Genomic DNA, 25,000 nt, shown 5'->3' with positions numbered 1-25,000 from the left:
TCATCCCTGGAGACCCGGTGCTGAGCTCTCACTCCTTTCACTTCCCACAATGCATTGCTGTTTGGGGGGAATGAGAGGTTCACCGGGCAATTAGCAGCTAACACCTAAGCAGAAGGTATGGACAGCATCTGGGAGCGCCACGGCGAAGGTGAAGAGCGGGCGTCGAGAGAAATTGCACGGAATATATTGTTTTGTGGTCGAGCAGTTACAACAGAATGAAGGGTTGTTTACTAGATTTTATTTTCACGTTATTTATCTATTAATTTCACAATATCTCTGACTTTTTTCCTTCTATATTTAGCCTATGCAGAGATACATTTGATTGCTTGGTGCATTATGTGACTTTTCTGGTGGGGGAGTTGGCCACCTGCTTGTCTCCATGGCGATGTTATTGCTTTGCCTAGAATGTCCCGCAGTATGGTATTCATTCAATTGCAGGTGTTTTCTTTTCTTTCTTTTTTTTGGAAAGATTTTTGGGCTGTATGCTTTATTAGACAGAAAAGAAAGCGTGAAATTGGGGATGAGAGAGAAGGGAGGACATACAGTAAATCGGGATTCGAACACACAACAATCAAACTATGGCTAAAATGGGACTAGACCACGGCTGGAACAAGACTCCAAACAGGACTAAGTAACTAACAAGTAAATGTAGACAAAATACTGCCAAAGGATCGTATGCTATTCACATATTGAGAGTAGAGTATAGTTAAAATGTCCCACTTATTTGGTTAAACTGAGATGTGAACGTTTTAGAAGTTATATTAAGTAATATAAAATCAATGCAATCAAAACTACAAAAAACAAACATGTAAATGGTATTTATTTTGGTTTGATATGGTTTGATTGATAAAGCTTGTCACATACCTGAGAAATGGGAACATTTCCTTGTGTTTGGCCTATTTCTAATGATTCTCACATTAACACTATCGGTGAACTGTAGACTGGGAAAATAATGCAGTATTACAATAACTTTTTTTCTATATTGCCACATTACAATAAAGTTTTACATTTCATAAAGACTGGCTGGTGATATATATGTAAATAATATGTTTTATATAAATAGTAGCAATAGTGTGAAGTGCCTACACAGCTCACCCTGACTCCCCCTCAAGCCACGGCAGGAAAAACACTTGATTGGAGCAGATTTATTAACCTGGATTTTGACCCATTTCATGTATACAGAAACACCTGGGCCTTCAATTGAATCTAATTGCTTCACTTAGTTAACCCACTTAAGGGCCGTGTTGAGTTTACGCTGCTCATTTGTCGGGATCAGCAGCGTTGTGCGTCGGGGATGCAGCCAGATTGCATTGTGGGTAATTGCTATTAATTACTAGCTGATAGTTTGGGCTTTGAAGCTGCAATGAGCAAAATGGAGCAATCTAAAGGAGCAGCTCTAGAGGAGGAGCTGTTTATAAATCCGTCTCATGCATTTATAGTGTATTTGGTTAGCAAAACAAGCTGTTTATGGGACACTCTTTGTTTTGTTTTATAGAAAATACAACTATTTGTTTTATAGAAAATACAACTATTTGAGAAAGCTTTGGTAAGAGGATGGGGAATGAGTAATATATATATATATTGAGCATGTTATTTATCTTAACATAGACAAAAACATCCTCTGTGCAGTCACTCAAATCAGTTTGGCCTTTTCTGGTAAGACCCAAAATCAGGGCTTGATGCCACCACTAATGCATTTGACTTCATGTTGCTCACGTAGAGTGTATGCTGCATAGTTTGCCCATTATAATCAAATAATCAAATTAATATGAAAAGTGAACTAAAGCTTGAGCTTGATTCTCTGTTTTTGTTTGTTGGCCGCTGTCCTTGTTGGTGGGGAACCACAGTGCGCCGTCTGCCCCACAGTGTCAATCACAATCCCATTATGGCGAGGTCAGGAACACAGCACTGCAGGTAAAGCCTCGCCGATGGGCTGCTCTGCCCTGTTTATCCCTCCACCGGGATAAAACCAAAAATAATACATCCGAACAACATTTTGGTTGGTCATATTTCAAGGAGAACTTTACGATCTAAGAAAGTTTTTTTTCTCCTGGTGCACTTTGGAGTTCTTTTTTTTATTTTGCCTTCCATGCAATTTGAGCCAACAGCCTCCTGGGTAATTTTACAAACACATATCAGGCCCTTTAGTTCACAGGCTGTGGCAGGCGCGCTCAATAATGCCTTCAGCAATATCATTTTGAGAGGGCCACACCAAAACAGAAGCGGCTTGGAGTTCTGAATATTAATATGAAGGCAGAGAGAGAGGGGAGAGAACATGGCGTACTAGTCGGTAGAAATGTAAGTCATATAAAAAGCCATAATGATGTGTCCATGACCCAATGTGCTACCAATGTGAAGTCATCCCAATAGAAGATATGTAAACGACACCCGTGAGAAAACCAGATGAAACGCCGTTAACTACACATTTACTTTGGGCGTAATAGCAGTGGCCAGTGACTTTCCCTTGGTGGCCATTTTGTGAAGGGAGTTGTGATTGGCAGGCTAGCGTTACCGCCGGCTACAACACCCCCGGGCTTCCTCATCATTATGCCATCATTTCCGAACGTTGATTAAATGTTGGTGATGTTAAAGGAAGCTGAAGGTTTGACCACAAAGGGCCCTTGCGTGAAGACGATTCATGGTGTATGGCTGGTCCTATACCCAAAGGTAAAGGTACTCGAACTGGTCTTAAGGTCATAAGACAAGGACAAATGGCAAAGAACAAGTTTAACAGTCTACAGTGTATGTATGGGCTCTAGAACCTAAATTAATACAGTTTATAAACTTAGTATTTGGCTGTAAAGCTTCATTTAGTTGAAAATAGTTGTGAAAATAGAACACCAACCAATTTCCACTTTGTTGACACATTTTAATACATTTTTAAATGTATTACTTGTATAGAATTAGTAGCACAATTTGCAAGATGGATGGTCTCAGGAAAGAGGACCTTGGAACATCTGTCTGAGGACATGGGATGCTGAGACATTGCCATTCCTATGAACATTGTCACTGTCACACTGTCAACCTTCAGGGCAACTGCTCTTGTGATTTCGGGCGTTACAAACATAAATTGAAGTGAAACAATAATTAATTCAGATTTCCCGTGTCAAATGTGTTCCATGTTATCCATGTTTGCCTAAAATCAAGTATGTGTTTATTTAATACAGACTTGAGCTGTCCATGGTGCTGACGCCCAATATTACGTCTCCTTGAACCCTGAACAAAAGCAATCGGTTTGTGGAAACTGATACATGAATTTTGAATGATTTTTTTTTTTAAATATTTACCGTAGTGTTGTGTAATATCATTTTGTGGGGGGAAATAATTTATTGCAGATTTGTCAAAATTCTGTCCTTCTGTTTGGTAGTACTTCTGGCACATTAGGACTAATCAATTTGTCTTCATCTCATATGTACTTGGACTCCACTCATACTAAGATGCTCTCAGTGAGCAGAGGACACGCTTCTTCAGTAGTCTATAAAGACATACCTCCTTCTGCCATTCAGGGACAACTCACCAAAATTAAAAAGATACAGGAGCTTTTAACATTTTTCCTCCTAAAATAAACATTGCTATTAATCTATGATGATGAATGTTTCCATTGTGTATTTTATTCCAGGGCAGCAGACTATGACTCAGGAGGATTTTTGGAAACAATATTTATATCTTATTTTAGTGTCAAGAATCAAACAGGGAGCAATTTCATGTGGAAAGGAAACAGTTGAGGGACTTGTAATAGAAACACGACATGATAAGGAACAGGAGGAGTCTTTAGAACTGTTACAAAAGCTGGAATATCTCATACAACTCATCGACTCTCTGTGTTCTTCACAGCAGTTGGTTCACCATGATCATAAATTAATTGAAAAGATATCCCCTCCAGACTCATCCAGCCGCTGTAGAAATGAATGTGCCAGGTTTATTGTCGGCTGAAGCGAGTGCAGATTTAGTGAACCTTTAGGGCGCCCCTCTCTCCAGCCCAAAATATTCTTCAGAGTTCTGTCTCTCATTCATTTGTCATGGAGGGTGACATAATCCTGCTGCCTTCCAGGTGACTATTCATCAGTTACACTTTGTCTTTCTCTCCCTGCACCTCTTCTGACTCACCCCATTTTTACCATCCTCCTTGCCAAGATCATACAGAGCTTTGGCATCAATGTCATTATGAGAATTGTGTTCCATTTTGAATTTGAATTCATCTTCATTCTAACAGAAAAATAAATATATATATAATAATAATTACAACTACTTGTCACATTTATTTATTTTTTCAAAGTACTAGAATAATAAATAGGTCTATAGATACATTCGACATCTGAGGGAACGCCAACTAACGGACCTCTCTGGGGGAAGCATTCTATTAATTTTCATGTAGCTGCTCACTGTTTAACAACTTCAAGAGCAAACACAGACCATAGGAGTTACATTGTGCCAAATACAGACACAAAGACATTTAGAAGAATAACGGTTGAACCAACCATATTTTTATAATTATTTAAGAATGCTAACAGTAGCTTTGGGCTAAATGCTTTGGGCTAAATGCTAGCGCCGCTGGCTGATTTCAATACCTACTGAACAATCAATTTACTTTTCTGAGGTAATGCCAGGTCAACAACCTCTATTAAGACTCAGTTGTGACTCGACTTGAATTAGTTGTGCATTTCCTATTGAATCGACAGAGTTCCCCCCACACCAGACCACGCCCTCTAATATGATGTGCTACCAACCGTATATATAATCTTCTATTCTATTTATGGCAACATTACCTTGAATTGTAACTTCTTTCTCTCTACTTCAGTTTTGTAACATTGAAAACAGCTACCTTATTGAGCACAGGATAAACAGAAATCAAGGATCTCTCAATGCCTGTTTTACACAAAATCCACTTGAACACTGGTTGGTTGTTGCTCTTTCTGCTCCCACTCTTCTCGTGAATGTTTTGCCCTTGAGCCTGACTGACTGCCCAAATAAAGCCTTGTGTTGAGTGTCTGTGTTTTGACGTGGTTTTGCTCTCTTCTCTGCGACAGGTGCAAGTGCAACCTTCACGCCAACAGCTGTGTGTACGACAAAGAGAAGCTGAGCTGTGAGTGTGAACACAACACCACGGGCCCAGACTGCGGCCGCTGCAAGAGGAACTACCAGGGCCGTGCGTGGAGCGCGGGGTCCTACCTGCCCATCCCCAAGGGCACCGCCAATATCTGTGAGTGACATAGAAGGAGGGAGGAGGGTACAGAGCTCTTCACTGCATAATCGACTGTGTATCCATGAAAACAATATTTCAAAGATTTCTTTCAGGGGCAACAGAGAAGCATATGATCATTTAGGTCAGTGTTTCCTAACCTTTTGTGTCTCCAATATCCCCTAACTTTTGTCTCACAATCGGAGTTCCCCCTAAGTTGTGTTCTAGACGAATAAACCTGTTCACTATAAGATAGGTATTGGCAATATTAGCAAGAAAATGTCTAACTTAATATTTTTTGGGGAGTTTACTTAAAATTATAGTCAGAGAATATTATCAGATATTTGTTAAAACATATCTTTAAATGTGGTTATTAAGGCATGATTGTCAGACAAATATGAAGAGTCAGTCAAATGTATTATAACATAATATTTTTCATTTTTATTTTTTAATCAGCTCTTTTTGTACCATGTTTACTATAAAGAATATACTCGATATAATTGTCAATATATTGCCCACCTCCACTATAGAAGGCTATTTCCAATTATTATTATATTGTCTTTATTTAATGATAATAGTGTCCAATAGTGTCCCAAAGTCCAACAACAAAAAATAGGGGGGGGGGGGAAATATCTGGTGAGGCCTGTCCAAGTCTCCTGTGACTGATTTGGCACTGTCCATGGTGCTGAATGTAAGAGTTCCTGTTGCATGTGCAAAAACTGAAAGAAAATTAAAGTCAAGTAAACAAATAAATGTATAAAGCAAAGGGGAATTTGTTTTTCAAAAGAAGACACTAAAAAGGCAGTGTAAAAGGTCATAAAAGTAAAGTTAAAATAATGCTTGCACTTAAAATGCACAGCCCAAATGCAAAGAACAACATCAATATTTCAACCTGATCAACCTGAGGGTCCTTACCAAACCATTCCATAAGAGTCTTATTTCACTTTTCAATTCCTTCTGCTGCTGTACCACCTTCACCACATCCCCCAGTGCCGTTTCCTGTCTGCAGAGGTGAACCGAGGTGCTCCCCTCTATCCTTCGTGTCCACTCCTTGCTAGATGTTTCTCTGACTGTCATATGAACATGAGGAGCAGCAGGTGGAGGTGCCCTGTGTGAACGGTGGCCTTGCTGACCATTTTCTCATCTTTTACAAAACACCCACAGCACACAACCTTCTCTCTGCCTCTTTGAGCTCGCCTCTACTTTGTACCATTTCATCTTTTCAATTTCAAGCTATTTTAACCTGTAAAAAGGCAAGTGACTGGTCCAACTCAAACTCTGGGAGGTGAATGTGCCTGCTCTAGAGCTGCATAAACTGCAAATAAGGAATATATTTCACGGCCCATAGAACAATTTCAGAATATTGATCTTTATTTTAGATGTTTGGAGTAAGTTAGATACAATTGACATGGATTATATAATGATGTGTATATATATATATATATATATATATATATATATATATATATATATATATTATGTAACTTTCCTGTTAAATGGTCTGCTACCTGCTTATCTCCATGAAAATGTTATTGCTTTCCACAGTATGACATTACACTCAATGGAACAAAGAAATATTAGTTTTAATATTAGTAATATTAGAAAATAAGAAATATAAATCTGCCAATATGGTAAATGCAACTCTCATTCTTTTTTGAAAGTTATTTTGAAATAAGAAGCCACGTTCTGAAACACACAATATAATCTCATCAAACAAACATTGTTTTACTGCTTAACATTTTAACTGATCTAAAACATTATGCTTGCTTTTTATTATAATATCTAGGAGTCCAAAACACATTGCAATCACCACTGCACTTCCAGTTTGCAAAGAAAATAAAACATTCCTATGAATAACTACCCAGCTGCAGTCGCTGCGTACAATGCTGGTTACAGCCAATTATTTATTCTGCCTGAGCTGAAAAAAATGGGTCAGGCTTTTTGTACATATCATCATTCCACTGCCACTATGGATTAAATAATGTGCAGGTTATTCACTGACATAAAGATGGCAAGAAAGGGATTTTAATGGTTGCATTGTTGAAACACAGGATATGAGACGGCAAGGCCAGGCTAGTTCATTTGTAAAGTAATCCAAAGTACTTCATAAAAGACGAAAAAGTTCTTAAAATCACAATACAAACAAACAAAAGCATTTACAACACTATAAACTTCGGAGTCCGGCTCTACAAAAAACAAGGTCATGTCATGTACTCACTAATGATAGTCAGTGAATGAAAGTTTGTCGTATTAAGAAGAAATGTGTGGTAACCTTATCGCTGATTGAATAACTTGGATATTCCTCTAAATCATTGATTTTGAAGTACAGTATTGTGTGATTGCAAACCTACTTAAGATTTTGAATGGCAGAAACCTCTACTCTTCCACTTAAACGCAACCATTTGCAAGATTTTTCTAGTGTTAAAACAAAACAGGATGTCACATTTTGAGTGCGTAATAATAATCCAGGTACATGTTGTCCCTACTAGACTTTACAAGGCTTCCAAACCGCTGCAGATAAGCCAGCTGTCAGCCAATGTGCTAGCCAGTGTTTAAGTGGAGCTACACAAGTCTCCTTTTTTGTCTTACTGATGTTTAGAGATGGGCAATATAACTAAATAAAAAATTGTATCGCAATTTTCTTAAAGCCTTGGTCACAATTCTGTTTTGATCACAATTCATGCCCAGTAATATCAACCCGTTATCATCTTTTTGTGCGCTCTCTTCCCCCTTAGGATCACTGTTATGAATCTGTGAGGGGAGGAGCAGCAGATTGACAGCACATTATTAAAAAAGCGCCACACAAAAGGAGAAAAAGCGTGTCCAGATCCCACACACTCGAGTCCCTTTTGCCCTGTGAGAGAAAGTGCGAGAAAGAGAGGGAAAAGTCCACTCTTAAATTCATTATTATACTTTGTCTTGGAGGGCGGAAAATCCATATTGCAATAAAGCTGTGAAAATCTATAGGAATGTAAAGTATTTTCCCTCGTGAATAGAAAATATCCCAAGCATTCACAGAAAATGTTACCTTTTAGTGTTAAGACTTTGAATCTAGACGTTTTCTTTTGGAAACTTATTGGAATTACAGTTACACAATGATTTGTATGGATGTTTTGTCATTTTGCTTCATTCACATTTGTCTTATTCTTCCTTTGTATGAGGTCCTCAGAAAACACTCGTCTCCTAGTGTGCAAATTAGCATTAGCATTAGTCATTCCATCTATTGCCAGTAGATGTGTCCTTTAATATAAACATATAATTGACTTTTAGCACTGATCAGATTATATTTTTGTCAGGCCAGAAATGCACTTACAAATTAATCAATAACTAATTAGATACAAGAGTTTTCTGGCTCAATCGTTAAAGCATTTAACCCTGACTTATTGCTCTGCTTTCTTTTCCATATACTGGGCTTTTCCCCCTTCTTTCTATATGTTTTATTTGGACAATATCCTTTTCAAGGCATGAGGCATTTCTTTTCCCCCGTCATGACAACACAAAAACAATCCAAGCCCAAAACGTCAAAATGGATGCATTTTATTCATTCTTTCAAAGCCAGTAAACACATGGCAGCTCTACACAGACAAATTTGTCAAAGATGAAAATTTAATTAAGATTTAATTTCTTTTTACTCTGCCCATCAAGTCGTCGGACGCGATAAGGAGCTCGATGAATCACCCCAGCGCAGAGGAGGAGGGAGGGCTGCGTTCTCCTACAATAGTGATCACATTCGAGCGAGAGAGAAAAAGTGATGGTGACCAAAAGGATGTAGGGGATAGGATGCAAGGATGTAAGGGATAGGAAGCTAGGAGATGTATAGGAGATAGGAAGCAGGAAATGAATGTAAGCGATAGGAAGCAGGGGATAGGGAAGAAGGAAAAGGAGATATAAAGCAAAGATGTAAGAGATAAGACTTAGCACAAGGATGTTGGAGTTAGCCAGCAGAAAAACTATATCTATAGGAGACAAGAAGTGACGGTGAAGGAGAAAGGAAGCAAGGACGAAGGAGAAAGGAAGCAAGGACGTAGGAGAAAGGAAGCAAGGATGTTGGTGATAGCAAGCAGGAAAAGGATGTAGATGGGAGGCAGGAAACGATGTAACAAATTGGAATATGGAAAAAGTTGTAGGATATAGGAAGCATCTAAAGGATTTAGCAGATATGAAGCAAGGATGTAGGAAATAGGAAGCAAGGAAAGGAAGTAAGAGATAGGACTTGGGAAAAGGATGTAAAACATAAGAAGCTGGAAAAGGATAGAGGAGATAGGAAGCAGGAAAAGTGGACATCAGTCGTCGTCACAGCTCACTCTGGGGTCGTGTGTGTGTGATTGGGGGGGGTGTCTGCTTGTCTCTCCCCCCCGCCTGCCGACCCCCCCCCTCCTTCCTCTCAATTGTCTCGCTCACTGTCGCTCGCCCTGCCTCTTCCTCTGCCCAGACAGCAGGAGAAGGATCAGTTTCCGAATTAACCGTGGCAGCTCATTCCACTGGAGGCCCGGGAATACTGACGCAGACACCAGACACTTTTGGACGGGGCCGGGGCTGTGTGTCCTCAGAAATGTCCCATTTAAACCTCAACAAAGTCGCGCACGGATTCGGAAGGCTTCACACAGACGACGTAACTATTGTCAGTAGAGTTGGTCAGTCACACATTTAATTCATGTCCAGATGTACATTTAGATCCAAAATAAACCCCAAAATTATACTGTTTACCATTTAAATCACTTACATAATAATTCTAAGCCTAACATTGACCTTTATCATTTTGATTATATTATGTATAGACCTGTTTCTATTGTGCAACATTTTAAATAGTGAATTGACTTGAACACAAAAGATCCTGCCCATAGTCTCTAAAAACAGAAAAAGTCTAAAAGAAATGTCTTCAGAGACTTGCGTGTTAAGAAATGTCCTCATACAATTCTCAATACATAAAAAGACAAAGACAGAAAGACATGATTAAACTATCCTGTGACATTTGTGTTAGTTGTGCTGAGATCCAGGTGAAAGTACAGAACGTGCTCCAACTTCCAGTGAGTTTTCCTCTGTGCTGATTGACAACAGGGACACAGTTGATACAAAGGTCTCATTAACATATGCATAAAAGCCTTACGTGTCGAGTATGCATGAAATAATGATGCATTGTTGTACCGCACTTCATAAAAGCCTTACTTTATGTTCGCGGGCCTAATAACACGGTGGAGAATTGCAAAGTAAATGTCACCTCATAATGGTGGAAATTGTAATACCGTGAATTGTATTGATCCAACTCATAACATTCAGAGTTCAGTAGACGGGGCAATTGAAGCTCGAAATGGAAAAAGGGACGAGCTCGGCCAATGGAGAGGAATAAAAGCTCCCGCCGCACAGAGTTTGTAAAAGGTGATGACCTGATGACATAAGCTGGAGATATGTAAGAATAATGTGACCACTGAGACAGTCGTGGGAGATTTAAAGAGCTCTGGATCAGCTCTTAATGCAATACAAATGATAAAAACACTGCCATGACCTGCATTGCATTAAATATGACAATAGTCTTTGGTTTTGAATCTTAATATCCTTTGTTGTATGATAGCTCTGAGTATGAAGAGCTCTGAGTAAAATAAATCTCAATTTAACAAAAGTAAAATATTGTTATTAGTAATTTCTCATATGCAAATATTCATCCATCCATCCATTTTCTACCGCTTGTTCCCTTTCAGGGTCGCGGGTGACTGGAGCCTATCCCAGTGACTTCGGGCCTTAGGCGGGGTACACCCTGGACAGTGGCCAACTTGTCGCAGTCGCAAATATTCAGTTTCAACATTTGTGTATTTTTATTTTATTTTTTGATGGAAATATCATAAACAACAGCAGTAGAGTTGGAATATATAAAAAATAATTAAGTGAATTTAGAGCTGCGACAAAATCACAATTGATTTTCGTCTATTAAATGATCACAATTTTTGAGCACATTTTATAAAATCATTGCTGTTTCACACAAAAAAACTCTAAACTCTAAAACCACATGATTTTTTTGACATATTATTGGCTGTAAACAGAAACATCCCAATCACTGACGATTAAAAACGCCAGAATCGTGAATTAATCATAAAATTCCAAATTCATATCATCAACCAAGTGTGTAATATTTATTTGGAGTTAAAACAAATAATATAAACACCTCAGACTTGGATAAAGCAAATTAACACGCAATAAAATATTCTGAAGAGCAATACTTCAGAGCACTGTACGAGCGATTTTTCACTTCCTGAGCCAAATATAATGTGCAGATTTTCCCATCAAGGCCGGATTATTCAACACTTGTTCCACTTTAGCTGGAGCTGGCCCCAGACTTTATAGATTTGTGTGATCAAAGGAGTCGCGGGGTGTGGACATGCCCAGGATTTCGCTGTAATGATTCACCCGTAGCCCGCCTCAATACCCCATTAGTCATGTGCGGCGCTATTACAAACGCTACGCTCCACGCCGTCCCATATGACCGCGGCGACGACGCCCCGTCACCGCCGCGGAGACAACCACAACAAAAACAAACATTTTTGCATACGACTTCCATATTGCTCATTCCTGCCGCTGCTGTTTGATAATTAGCGTACATAAATTTATGGCAAGCAGATGCTCCGCTGCATTATATTTGTCATCTTATTTACATAGACCAAATTTAGACTTTTGTTATTTATCTGCACTCTGTGGCGCACATTATAGTGACATCGGCCTTTCCCATGAGAGCTTTTGATTACATGTAGTTGCTATAGTTGGAGGAAATAGTATTATATGGGTCGCACGAGTCTGTTATTGTTATGTCACAGGCGTTGAAAAGATTTGACTGTAAATGACTCCGCCGACTGATTTATTTTTCATTAAAAGGGTGTAATGAGGCTCGGAGTAACACATGACTAAAGCATCAGTCTAATCGCATTATGAGTGATGTCGTAAGGGACTAATATGCATCTTTGTTTTATCCTGTTACCGCCAATGCTTTCAGTTTAATGAATGGCAAAATACTGTAATTGATTGTATTGTATTTTGGACAATTGTTTTGTACTTTTTGGCATTTTTTGGCAATTAAATCAAATAAGAGGAAATAATGAATGGGGAACAGAGTTAGAAAAAGAGATACAAATCAAATCAGCTGGTTTGCTCATGTGTTTATCCACTGAGGATGTTTTGGAAGAATTGATTTTACTTTGTGTTATGTTTTCCAAAAATATTTAAAGATTTGACATCTGTTTCAAACCGAAAAACTAAAATATCTCCTGACTTATTATGATCAAAACACATGTTCCTGGTGATCACAAGAAATTAGGTATCTTGGGATTTACAATATTTTAATATCTCCCACGATCACATGAACACATTTAAATAATCACTTTAAACCAAGCGCACACATTCACTTGTTGAAATATTTTTATGTATATTTCTTCCTTGCCACTTTCTGTCTTGATAAAAAGAATAGAAACAAACAAGATAATCTGTAAAAAAAAAAACAAAAAAAAAACTTTACGACAAAAAAGTTTCATTAACAGCCTTTTTTTCATAAATAAGTCAATTAAAATGTTTCCCCATTAAGTGTATTGTAAAAACAGAAAACCTTGTGACAAAAATCCAGTCCTTACGCTGAAAATGAGAAAACATTTACCGTATTTTCCGCACTATAAGGTGCACTGCATTATAAGGCGCATTGAGCGAAACAAAACAGTCAAATAAGTCAGTCAGTTGAACTTGATGAATGCAGTATGAGCAGAAAGTGGCCAGGTTTTCTTCGTAATCTTTTGGCAGTTGCTGCGAGAGATTAATTAATCCATATGTAAAGTGCACTGGATTATAAAGCGTGTCATTTGAGAAAATTAAATGCTTTTAAGTGCACCTTATAGTCCGGAAACTACGGTATTGCAAACTTCTAAGAACACGTGCGTCCCTATATGCCGTTTTGAGCGCTGATTGGCTGTGTGCGGGTGGTCCATCCTGCTTCACCTCCATGTCTGAAAAAGATGTTCTTAAGCCGTGCTGGAGGAAAACATCTCATGCATTTAAATCGTAGCGATCGCCAAAGGGTTCGTGAGAGCTACAAAATAATTTAGCCCAGCTTCAAGTGCTATTTTCCCTTTTAAAAAATCATCTCAGACCTCAGTCCAGTCCATCCTCCAATCCATGAATTAAATATATTAATTTCAACCTTTTTTTCAAAGTCCTTCTCCCCTGTTCCAGCTCTCGTAGCCTCTCCCACAGTCTCCTGCAGCCTCATACTGTTGTCATATTGCTTTGTTAAAAGTCCTCTCCTCTTCGGCGTCCCCGGAGACCGCGCTTGTTTACTCTGCCTCGGCTCTGTGCAGCTGCGACGCTAATCTATCTTTCAAATATTTGTTTCTACCATCTCTAGATTCTGCTTCCCTGTTATTTTCCTTCACCATCTCTGACGTACACACATCAATTTGCCTCTTGAAATCTTAAACTGCCTCTTCGCTACAAGGCTCTGGGCACTTTAAGACTTGCCACCTTCAATTTACATCGACACAACCGGAGCTGCAACGAGGGAGCGGGCTGGGGCACGAGTAATTCTGCTCCATAAGAATTCAATCAAGTTATAATGCCCTGTTTTGGCATCCTATTCTACCTGCTAAGTAGATGTGGTAGAGTGGAGCCTCAGTTGTACTCAAGTATTTTTTTTAAAAGTCATCCAAATGAAGTCTCAGGGTTAGATTGCTATCCCTTTTTGACCTGTATTTATTCCTTGCACGGAGAAAAAGTGCTTCTACTTGACTGTTATTAACTGAAATGTGCCTCTTACTCCATGAAATATTGTATAGAAAATAGTGGGGAAACAGCTCCCTTTGACTATCCCAGGCAGCGGCAGCTCTGATACGCTTCACCATCAAAGTGAGAGAAGTGGGCGGGGTTAACAGTTCACCCATATAAATATTTCGACTCAGGGTTCAAACTGGAGCATAGGTCCTTTAATATTGTGTAGAGCCATTTTTAGTATCTTGAAAAGTGCTATTTAAGACTAGTTTTGAATAATTGTTGCTGTTTATAACCAAAAATGATAACACAATTTCAGAATTAGAAAGGGGTTTATTGCCATTGTCAGTGAACAGAACTCACACACTAGGAACTTCCTGTGGCAATAACTTGCAACATAGAACAATGAATCATGATAGTAGCAGAATATATCAAAAAGGGCATGCATACAAATTTGAATTTACAAATAAAAAATAATACACTTGGTTTGAATGTATACGCATTTTACAGTTGGTCAGAATGAGCAGTGCAGTGAATGGTTATTGGTTTGAATAATAGTTAAAGTGGCAGGTGTTAAGTGTTCATGAGTCCAACGGCAGAGGGAAAGAAACTGTTCTTGTTGCGGGAGGTTCTGGTCCAGATGGACCGTAGCCTCCTGCCTGAGGGGAGTGGCCTAAAGCCTGAGGGGAGTGGCCTGAAGCCTGAGGGGAGTGGCCTGAAGCCTGAGGGGAGTGGCTCAAATAGTCCATGTCCAGGGTGAGAAGGGTCGGCTGTGATCCGACCTGCTCGTCCCAGAGCCCTGGAGACGTACAGGTCCTGCAGAGATGGAAGTCTGCAGCCGATCACCTTCTCAGCAGAGGCACAATGCGCCATAGTCTCTGTTTGTCCCTGGCTGTGGCTCCAGCGTACCACACAGTGATGGAGGTCTGCGGCACCATCTTGGATCAATTAGGAAGCCTTGTCTGGCTTGTTTATTTTTAACATAGAAAAATATTAAATTGTACAATGTTTCTATGATGGATTATACCAACTCTTCTATTTTTAACTACGTTTTATGTTTGTAAAGTAAATTCATATAGAAATGCTATAAAATAGACCTACCTCTCTCTGCTAACCAGGTACCCAAGACTGTCGGTAATGCTTTTTTCCCTGGCCCAACCACAACGAGTGAGGGATTGCTATAAAATGACCGTGGCAGAGAAAGTAATTACCAAGTTTAGCCTGCGGTGAAAATGCAGGAGATAAGGCAGGTAATGTCACAGCAAACTGCCTCATTCACACAGAGAAGGTCAGGGCTGAGAGAGGCTGACAGGAAACAAGGCAACAATGGTCAAAACACAGCACTGAGATCTACCGGGACATTTTGGTGGAAATAGTCCCATTATCATTAAGAAAATACGTATTCCAGCTGCAAATTTGTTAACATTTACTTAAAGGTGCACTATACACATTTTCTGGTGCCGGTCCCTAGAATGTTCCACAGAATGGCATTATGGTGTTTTTATTGCCTAAAAAATACCTTGAAAAAACATACATTCTTACCTTTCCACAGACATGACCTTTAACTTGTCCTAGTGGAGTTGCTTGACTCTATCAGAAACATTACATTGTGCAACTTTAATTATAGATCCAGAAAATTGCCATATCATTTCCGACAATGAGCAAAAAGTTAGAAACAAGTAATGACGCTAGATTATATTTTAGTGTCATTACGTCAATTCTCGAGTCAGTTGCCTCAAAAGTACTTCAGAATGTTGAGCTGTAATTACGACTCATCAATATCAATTATATACTTAACATCTGTGTTTGTTGTTCTCTTATAGGTCACATATCACAAATTTTGTATGTTTGTGGGGGTGAGGCACTTAGCCAAAGACGAAATAAAAAAATGGAACTTTGCCTTTATGGATAATTTGCAAATAGCAGCTTTAAAGTGAATACATTGATTGTGATTGTACGTTTCAATAGTCAATTTAGCAGGCACTTCTGGCTAGCATCTTCACTGCAAAAAACGCTAAAATCTCTTAACCAAGTCATTCAGCTGTAGCATGGCTAACCTCCCTCATTTAACCTCTAAATAATGAAACAGACTATTTTCCAAACTTCTTCAAACATCCATTTACTCCGTGTTGCATCATTTGATCTCATTCCTTTGGCTCCCATTGTAACTGCCCTTCAGACAAGTCAATCGCACCATCACGTGTTGATTAAAGCAGCTCATTGAAGCTCAACCAAGTGAAAACGGTTAGCTCAATATAGACAGTCGGAACATTTCAACAGCCACACACGCGAGTACTTCACACGCACAGATCACGTTCGACCAATCGCACGCTCCTTCGAGATCTCGTCCCACCCTCCCCCGCCCCACACCGCACCTTCGTCGACGACCCCTATCCCCACACGGGCCGTAAAAATCAATGAAGCGCGCCGACAACATAAGCAGCGCCTAATGTTCTTCCTGTGCGCGATAGAGCCAAATTAGATTTCAGCCGCGGGCCTTAATGGCAGGACCGGGGCAGGTGAAGCTGCAGGGACTGGAAATTAATGGAATGACCTGACACGGGATCCCGGACATCTGCTCGGACCCCGGGTTGTTCATAAAGCTCGCGGTAATTGCGTGGACGGGACATCGGAGCGGCCATTTCAGTCTGACCCGAAAGATAAGGTTGTCCGGCCGTGAAAAGTGCAAAAGAAACTTGAGAAATGAACAAGAGGTGTCGGTTTGGATTACATATATGCAAAAGTATGCGGGGGAAAAACGTGCTTTATTGCGTTAAAATGTCAACTTAAGTCTTCTTTTTTTAAATGATTTGGTAGCGATGAAGCTTCCCGCGTTGCTAGCAAAAATAAATAGATATAAAACAGATACAAACATGTTTTTTTCTTGTAAATCTTTCTGATCGGTTGAAAATGGTAAACTTTGAACTAACACTGCCACAAACCAAGAATTCAATCAATGCAGAATGTTTTTAGTGATTGTCAGTTCTGCCTTTGAAGAATTCCTTCAGACATTTCTCGAATACCGTCTTAATACTTTCATAATTTCACCGCGCGTCGCCGTTCTGTAAAAGTTCCTCGGATAAAAAGTTGTGCGTTGGATTTTTAACTCCTCAACGTTTGGTCTTGAGCAACGCTTTTTGAATACAGCCCCTTGGAAAAGACTTTTGTGAGCGACGTTTCCTTCGCCTCGAACTTTCAGCACAATGTTGCACACAAATAGAAATGTGCAGTATAATAACAACAGGCAGCGGTCCCATCTCTCTCTCCCTCCCCCCTTTTCTCCCTGTATCTCCTCTCTCTTTCTGTCTCTTCCCTCTCACTCTCCTTGTCTCTCTCTCTCTCTCTCCCTCCCCCCTTTTCTCCCTGTATCTCCTCTCTCTTTCTGTCTCTTCCCTCTCACTCTCCTTCTCTCTCTCTCTCTCTCCCTCCCCCCTTTTCTCCCTGTATCTCCTCTCTCTTTCTGTCTCTTCCCTCTCACTCTCCTTGTCTCTCTCTCTCTCTCCCTCCCCCTTTTCTCCCTGTATCTCCTCTCTCTTTCTGTCTCTTCCCTCTCACTCTCCTTCTCTCTCTCTCTCTCTCCCTCCCTCCCTCCCCCCTTTTCTCCCTGTATCTCCTCTCTCTTTCTGTCTCTTCCCTCTCACTCTCCTTGTCTCTCTCTCTCTCCCCCTCCCCCCTTTTCTCCCTGTATCCCCTCTCTCTTTCTGTCTCTTCCCTCTCACTCTCGTTGTCTCTCTCTCTCTCTCTCCTCCCCCCTTTTCTCCCTGTATCTCCTCTCTCTTTCTGTCTCTTCCCTCTCACTCTCCTTGTCTCTCTCTCTCTCTCTCTCTCCCTCCCCCCTTTTCTCCCTGTATCCCCTCTCTCTTTCTGTCTCTTCCCTCTCACTCTCCTTGTCTCTCTCTCTCTCTCTCCTCCCCCCTTTTCTCCCTGTATCTCCTCTCTCTTTCTGTCTCTTCCCTCTCACTCTCCTTGTCTCTCTCTCTCTCTCTCTCTCTCCCTCCCCCCTTTTCTCCCTGTATCTCCTCTCTCTTTCTGTCTCTTCCCTCTCACTCTCCTTCTCTCTCTCTCTCTCTCTCTCCCTCCCTCCCCCCTTTTCTCCCTGTATCTCCTCTCTCTTTCTGTCTCTTCCCTCTCACTCTCCTTGTCTATCTCTCTCTCCCTCCCCCCTTTTCTCCCTGTATCTCCTCTCTCTTTCTGTCTCTTCCCTCTCACTCTCCTTGTCTCTCTCTCTCTCCCTCCCCCTTTTCTCCCTGTATCTCCTCTCTCTTTCTGTCTCTTCCCTCTCACTCTCCTTGTCTCTCTCTCTCTCTCCCTCCCCCCTTTTCTCCCTGTATCTCCTCTCTCTTTCTGTCTCTTCCCTCTCACTCTCCTTGTCTCTCTCTCTCTCTCCTCCCCCTTTTTCTCCCTGTATCTCCTCTCTCTTTCTGTCTCTTCCCTCTCACTCTCCTTGTCTCTCTCTCTCTCTCTCTCTCCCTCCCCCCTTTTCTCCCTGTATCTCCTCTCTCTTTCTGTCTCTTCCCTCTCACTCTCCTTCTCTCTCTCTTTCTCTCTCTCCCTCCCTCCCCCCTTTTCTCCCTGTATCTCCTCTCTCTTTCTGTCTCTTCCCTCTCACTCTCCTTGTCTCTCTCTCTCTCCCTCCACCCTTTTCTCCCTGTATCTCCTCTCTCTTTCTGTCTCTTCCCTCTCACTCTCCTTGTCTCTCTCTCTCTCTCCCTCCCCCTTTTCTCCCTGTATCTCCTCTCTCTTTCTGTCTCTTCCCTCTCACTCTCCTTGTCTCTCTCTCTCTCTCTCCCTCCCCCCTTTTCTCCCTGTATCTCCTCTCTCTTTCTGTCTCTTCCCTCTCACTCTCCTTGTCTCTCTCTCTCTCTCCTCCCCCTTTTTCTCCCTGTATCTCCTCTCTCTTTCTGTCTCTTCCCTCTCACTCTCCTTGTCTCTCTCTCTCTCTCCCTCCCCCCTTTTCTCCCTGTATCCCCTCTCTCTTTCTGTCTCTTCCCTCTCACTCTCCTTCTCTCTCTCTCTCTCCCTCCCCCCTTTTCTCCCTGTATCTCCTCTCTCTTTCTGTCTCTTCCCTCTCACTCTCCTTGTCTCTCTCTCTCTCCCTCCCCCCTTTTCTCCCTGTATCTCCTCTCTCTTTCTGTCTCTTCCCTCTCACTCTCCTTGTCTCTCTCTCTCTCTCTCCCTCCCCCCTTTTCTCCCTGTATCTCCTCTCTCTTTCTGTCTCTTCCCTCTCACTCTCCTTCTCTCTCTCTCTCTCCCTCCCCCCTTTTCTCCCTGTATCTCCTCTCTCTTTCTGTCTCTTCCCTCTCACTCTCCTTGTCTCTCTCTCTCTCTCCCTCCCCCCTTTTCTCCCTGTATCTCCTCTCTCTTTCTGTCTCTTCCCTCTCACTCTCCTTGTCTCTCTCTCTCTCTCTCTCCCTCCCCCCTTTTCTCCCTGTATCTCCTCTCTCTTTCTGTCTCTTCCCTCTCACTCTCCTTCTCTCTCTCTCTCTCTCTCTCTCTCTCCCTCCCTCCCCCCTTTTCTCCCTGTATCTCCTCTCTCTTTCTGTCTCTTCCCTCTCACTCTCCTTGTCTCTCTCTCTCTCTCTCCCTCCCCCCTTTTCTCCCTGTATCTCCTCTCTCTTTCTGTCTCTTCCCTCTCACTCTCCTTGTCTCTCTCTCTCTCTCTCTCTCCCTCCCCCCTTTTCTCCCTGTATCTCCTCTCTCTTTCTGTCTCTTCCCTCTCACTCTCCTTGTCTCTCTCTCTCTCCCTCCCCCCTTTTCTCCCTGTATCTCCTCTCTCTTTCTGTCTCTTCCCTCTCACTCTCCTTGTCTCTCTCTCTCTCCCTCCCCCCTTTTCTCCCTGTATCTCCTCTCTCTTTCTTTCTCTTCCCTCTCACTCTCCTTGTCTCTCTCTCTCTCCCTCCCCCCTTTTCTCCCTGTATCTCCTCTCTCTTTCTGTCTCTTCCCTCTCACTCTCCTTGTCTCTCTCTCTCCCTCCCCCCTTTTCTCCCTGTATCTCCTCTCTCTTTCTGTCTCTTCCCTCTCACTCTCCTTGTCTCTCTCTCTCTCCCTCCCCCCTTTTCTCCCTGTATCTCCTCTCTCTTTCTGTCTCTTCCCTCTCACTCTCTTTGTCTCTCTCTCTCTCCCTCCCCCCTTTTCTCCCTGTATCTCCTCTCTCTTTCTGTCTCTTCCCTCTCACTCTCCTTGTCTCTCTCTCTCTCCCTCCCCCCTTTTCTCCCTGTATCTCCTCTCTCTTTCTGTCTCTTCCCTCTCACTCTCCTTGTCTCTCTCTCTCTCTCTCCCTCCCCCCTTTTCTCCCTGTATCTCCTCTCTCTTTCTGTCTCTTCCCTCTCACTCTCCTTGTCTCTCTCTCTCTCCCTCCCCCCTTTTCTCCCTGTATCTCCTCTCTCTTTCTGTCTCTTCCCTCTCACTCTCCTTGTCTCTCTCTCTCTCCCTCGGGGTCTGGTGCCTGTACAGCCCGTTGGTGAGGGGCTGGAGAACGTCTGGTTATCGCATTAAAATAACTGATTTTATTGTAATTTTGCGGGCGAGCGCAATCTGTCTCTCGCTGCTTACCATTCTATCTTCTCTTTCCCTCTCTCTTCCTTTGTCTCTCTCCCTCTCTCTCTCACTTCCTTTGTCTCTTCTCTCTCTCGTTCTCTTCCTTCATCGCTCTGCTTGTTTCTCTCTCTCTCTGCTTGTTGTTCTCACTCCTCACCTCTCTTTCTTCATCTCTTCTCTCTTCTGTCTCTCTCTTCCTTTCTCTCTTTCCTTTTCCCTTCTCTCTGTTTGTTTTTTCTCTCTTCTGTCTCTCTTCCTGCATTTCTCCTTTCTGTGTCTCTCTCTCTCTCTCTCTCCCTCACTCTCACTCTCTGCTTGTTTTCTCTCTCTTCTTCCCTCTCTTCCTTTTACTATTCTCCCTCTGTTTGTTTTTCTCTCTTGTGTCTCTCTCTACCTCCTTCTCTTCCTGTATCCTCCTCTCTCTCTCTCTCTCTCTCTCACACACTCACTCTCTCTCTCACTCTCTCACTCACTCACTCGTCACTGTACTTTACTTTCTCCCTCCCCTTGTTTCCCTCCCCTTGTCTCCCTCCACTCTCTTTTCTTATCCCCTCTTTGTCTCTTTCTTTCTCTCCCTCCCCTTGCTCTCTCCATCTTTCCCCCCTCGCCAAGTCCTGGTTTTATATTTATATCCCAGTCCATTTAAAGTAGTAGGTCCCAGGCTAATCATGCAGACTGATGGAGATAGTGTGGTATTGCGCTGTCAGCTACTTAACCAGGACCATTTTAGCTCTGCATTAATGTGTTTTGTTCACTGGAGCTGCAGCAGCGTTAAACAGTCCGGCGTCGACTGTGTGAAGAGGCACAACAACTTTATTACTTATTTGAAAACAGTTAAGTGGTTTGGTGAAGTGTAATTATGACACTGACATTGATCGTCCTTGTCCTCTCTGTCTTCACATCTGTCCGGTCTCTTCAGAGTTGACACACATAAATGGTGTCTTAAGTTCTCTCCATATGTCAGTCTGACCCCAACAGCTTGGAGTCAGATCATAATATGTCATAAGATGCTAAAATGTGGAATTTACTGGACAGAATAATTGGACTTTTTATTCAAATGTGTGGAAAGTTTCAAGGTTGATTTCATTCTAGTTTTATTCTTAAAAATCCTTACAGTTTGAACTATTGTGTAGAATTATCGAATTATAGCATGAGGTTATGTCAAGCTTTGACTGTAACATTTGTCATTTTTGTTGTATAGTTATTTATTTATTCAATCTTTTACCTCGTAGGTCAGTTGAGAACACATGGCCTGGAAGCAGCACAACACAATCAGTCAATCATTATCGATCATTAAAACAGTTGCAGTTAAAAGAAAAAAGTGTTTAAAGGTCTAATGATATATTTTAGCACCTGTTTTAAATTAAATAAAGTTGTGTTTTTTTCTGGTATTTAGTATATTTTTGCACAGAACATTTTAAACAGCATTATTTATCAAAAATTACTCAATAATAGAAATGGGGGGTAATGAAAATTTGGATTATTGTTTGCTTTAAATGACAATCTTGAGTCTTTTTGTTTGCATTTGTGGTTAAAAGTATGATAAAAGCGACAGGAGCCTCAGACAATCAGAATAAATCACCTTTTTAATACTTCTCCCACGTTGTGCCCATTGGGTGTGCCTCCGCTGCAGTGCACAGGGTTTATTCCAGTGGGCAGAGCGTCTTATTGAGGGCAGAGGGTCCCGCGGAGGGAGGGGGGGCGCTGTTCAAATGGATGATTATCAAAAGTGGAGCTGGCATTTGTGTCCGGAAAGACTGCAAACTGCACCAGAATCAGAACTAAGCTCGGAGTTAAAGCTGGATTACAGAACGTTTTACAGTACGAATCATCAAGACATATATAAGCTTTATTACTTATTATTTATTATCGGTTGTTTTATTTAACACCCCTGGTATTGAGACATAGAATGAGGACAAGAAGCAAGTTGCAAATATAAAAGTACTCACGAGTAAAAAGGGAATTTCCATGCAGTCGTTTCAAATATTTTATAATAAATGTGTTTGTTTTTTGCACTTGATTGAATATATTGTGTATCATTTATGCTCCTGCAAAGAAGATATTGTTTCTTGGAATTTGCCGAACCAACTCGATAGGCAACACTACAGGACAGAATGCAATCAGAAATGTTTTATTTATGTCAAATTATTCTTAAGATCTAGAGTCCAACAAATGTGTGTGTCTGTGTGAGATGCATTTTTATTTATTTTTATGTCAATTGTTATAATTTATTCTTTTTTATATGCCGTAACCCAGTAAAAAATCTATAAATTAGACGCGCAGTTGTATCGACCGCAGGGTTCAAAGACTGGGAAAAAGTAGCAGCTTAAAGTCAGAAAAATACTGTGTAGTTTCATAATTATTATTTGTCCTTTGTCTCTTATGTTGAATGAGGTTAATTAATTTGTAAAGGCAATGTTTGTTTGTTTTGTATGTCTTTAATCTCCTTATGTCAAGCTTATTTTGTAAAGAAGGTGCATGTTTGTTGACCGTCTGCATTTCCTGACTTATCCGAACAGAGCAAAACCTTGCAAATCACAAACAAAGACATTTATATTCATGTAACAAATTTGCAAAACCGTTCAAAAACACTACAGGTTACAAGAAAGAACATTGGTGCTGTGAAAAACGGACACAAAAAACAGTTAACTCTGGCTTTATTTGTTCACATTTTAAGCTATTTTATTATCAGGTTAGTATTATTTGATAAGAAGCTAAAATGCCTCGTCTAGACAGTGCCCCGTTGAGTCTCCATGGTGACGAGTTTGTCCTATCTGAACGCCGGAGTCAAGCACAGGGGGATCCTTTTGGAGGGACAGGGATCAGACTTGTCCCCCTGCTGCTGTTTGATATTGTGTGTAACATTGTGTGTGCACATGACAAGTCCGTGTGCATATTTGAAGAGAAATGTCTCGAAGCGTTTCTACCCAGCAATCTTTCGAAAAATACCACCGTCAATGTCCAAGTGTCTGTCAAACTTGGCCCAAATAAATGTAATTTATAGTAATATACAAAGCTGGGCAAAGGGGCAGCAGTGACCTTTTATGGCAGTCCCAACAGCGTAGATATTAAACCAGCAATAAAAACAAATGTTGGATGCTTCCAGCTACAATATGAAAGAGTTGGACTTGTTTGTATGCTCTTGCTGTAACACAGTGACAGCAACATTGTCACTCAAAACTCGTGATTTAAAAAGTAATGGTCCAAATCCAAGGAAAACTTTTGGGCTCAATGGGTAGTGTGCTCTAGAGTTATGAAGTAAATTACATATTAGTTTTGTTTGTTTTTTATCTAAAATAATTGTGGAGCTTTTTCTTAAAGAAGACATGTCAACTGATAAGCTCTTTACATTGCGTTACATTTCACTGTAACATGCAGCAGATTGTTGTTTTATCATTGAAAAAATGGTTAAGTGACATTTTTGAGCCACCATTTTTGACCATGTTTGACCTTTTTTCTTAAGATAGGTGAAAATGTATAGTTTTTGAGCATGCAAGTCTCAAATGCACTACTCAAACCTACATGAATCATTCAAAAACTCTGAAAAAAAGTAAAATTCACATCAAATATAACCTTTAGAAAATGATTAAAATGCTTTTGATTTCTATATTAGTGCATTACTATGATGTTATGCTTTAGGTTGCATTCCTCATTGACTCTTCAATCCAATGCCACCACACATAGCAGTAAGTAGGACGAAGTGTCTTGCCCAATGGCACACAGCAGCAGAGCCTGGAGCGGTGATTGAACGAGCCTTAATTAAGACATCTCTTACAATTTACTGTCCTTGCTGAGCAATAGGGGTTTTCAAACTGTAGTGAAATAAATGCTGGTACTTTTTTTAGTTCCAGTCCCTATTTGATGTGTGTTCCACAGAGATTAGAAACTAGGGACTGCGGCCACACTTTGGGGACTTTTTCAGCTCCTGTTCTGAGGAAGGTACTTTGCACTCAGACCAGGAACAAGTACATGTACAACTTTATTAGGGAACATGTTTCATTCACTTTCTGACTTTACACAAGATAAATGCCTGGGACGTCGTAGCTCCAAAAACACTATACATAATTAGAAAGCAGTAACAAAAATTCTAACTACCGTATTTTCCAGACTATACTTATACTATACTTTTTTCATAGTTTTGGCCCAGGTGCGATTTATATTTATATTTATACTTATATACTTACTCCAGAGCGACTTATATGTGATATTATTTGCTATTGTCACACTTGCAACCGCATCTCATACTCCAGTGCAACTTATATATGTTTTTTTCTTCTCTATTATGACTTATAGTCCGGAAAATACGGTAACAGTGAATTCTTTTTTGTTCTGTTAATTTTTATCTGTTAGAGCAACACAGTTTTACATGCAGATTTAAAGTGCTCAAATATTTAAATGTTCTAATTGTATAGTTGGGTATGACCACTACAACCACGTGAGTGAGGGGGACTGGGTGGTTCCTCTGACTAAATAGGGACTGTGGTTTATAGTGACTTAGTTCTTGCGTGTGAAGATGTCTCATGCCACATAACAAACTTCAAAACGCTTCTT

General features: G+C 40.8%; 1 protein-coding gene across 10 annotated transcripts in view; it reads left to right on the top strand.

The window, feature by feature from the left end:
* Window positions 1–25,000, top strand: part of ntng1a (netrin g1a) — a 146,827-nt gene that overhangs the window by 93,920 nt on the left and 27,907 nt on the right. For all 10 annotated transcript variants that reach the window (XM_072450546.1, XM_072450541.1, XM_072450545.1 and 7 more), the window contains exon 4: window positions 5,028–5,200. In XM_072450546.1, the coding sequence (XP_072306647.1) occupies window positions 5,028–5,200 (173 nt within the window). The remainder of the gene's footprint in view (window positions 1–5,027; window positions 5,201–25,000) is intronic.

This window comes from Eucyclogobius newberryi, unplaced genomic scaffold (genome assembly GCF_026437365.1).
Source record: "Eucyclogobius newberryi isolate DKJ021-1_F unplaced genomic scaffold, fEucNew1.0.hap1 SCAF_18, whole genome shotgun sequence".
Classification (NCBI taxonomy): Eukaryota; Metazoa; Chordata; class Actinopteri; order Gobiiformes; family Gobiidae; genus Eucyclogobius; species Eucyclogobius newberryi.
This window is presented reverse-complemented; position numbering and strand designations above follow the sequence as displayed.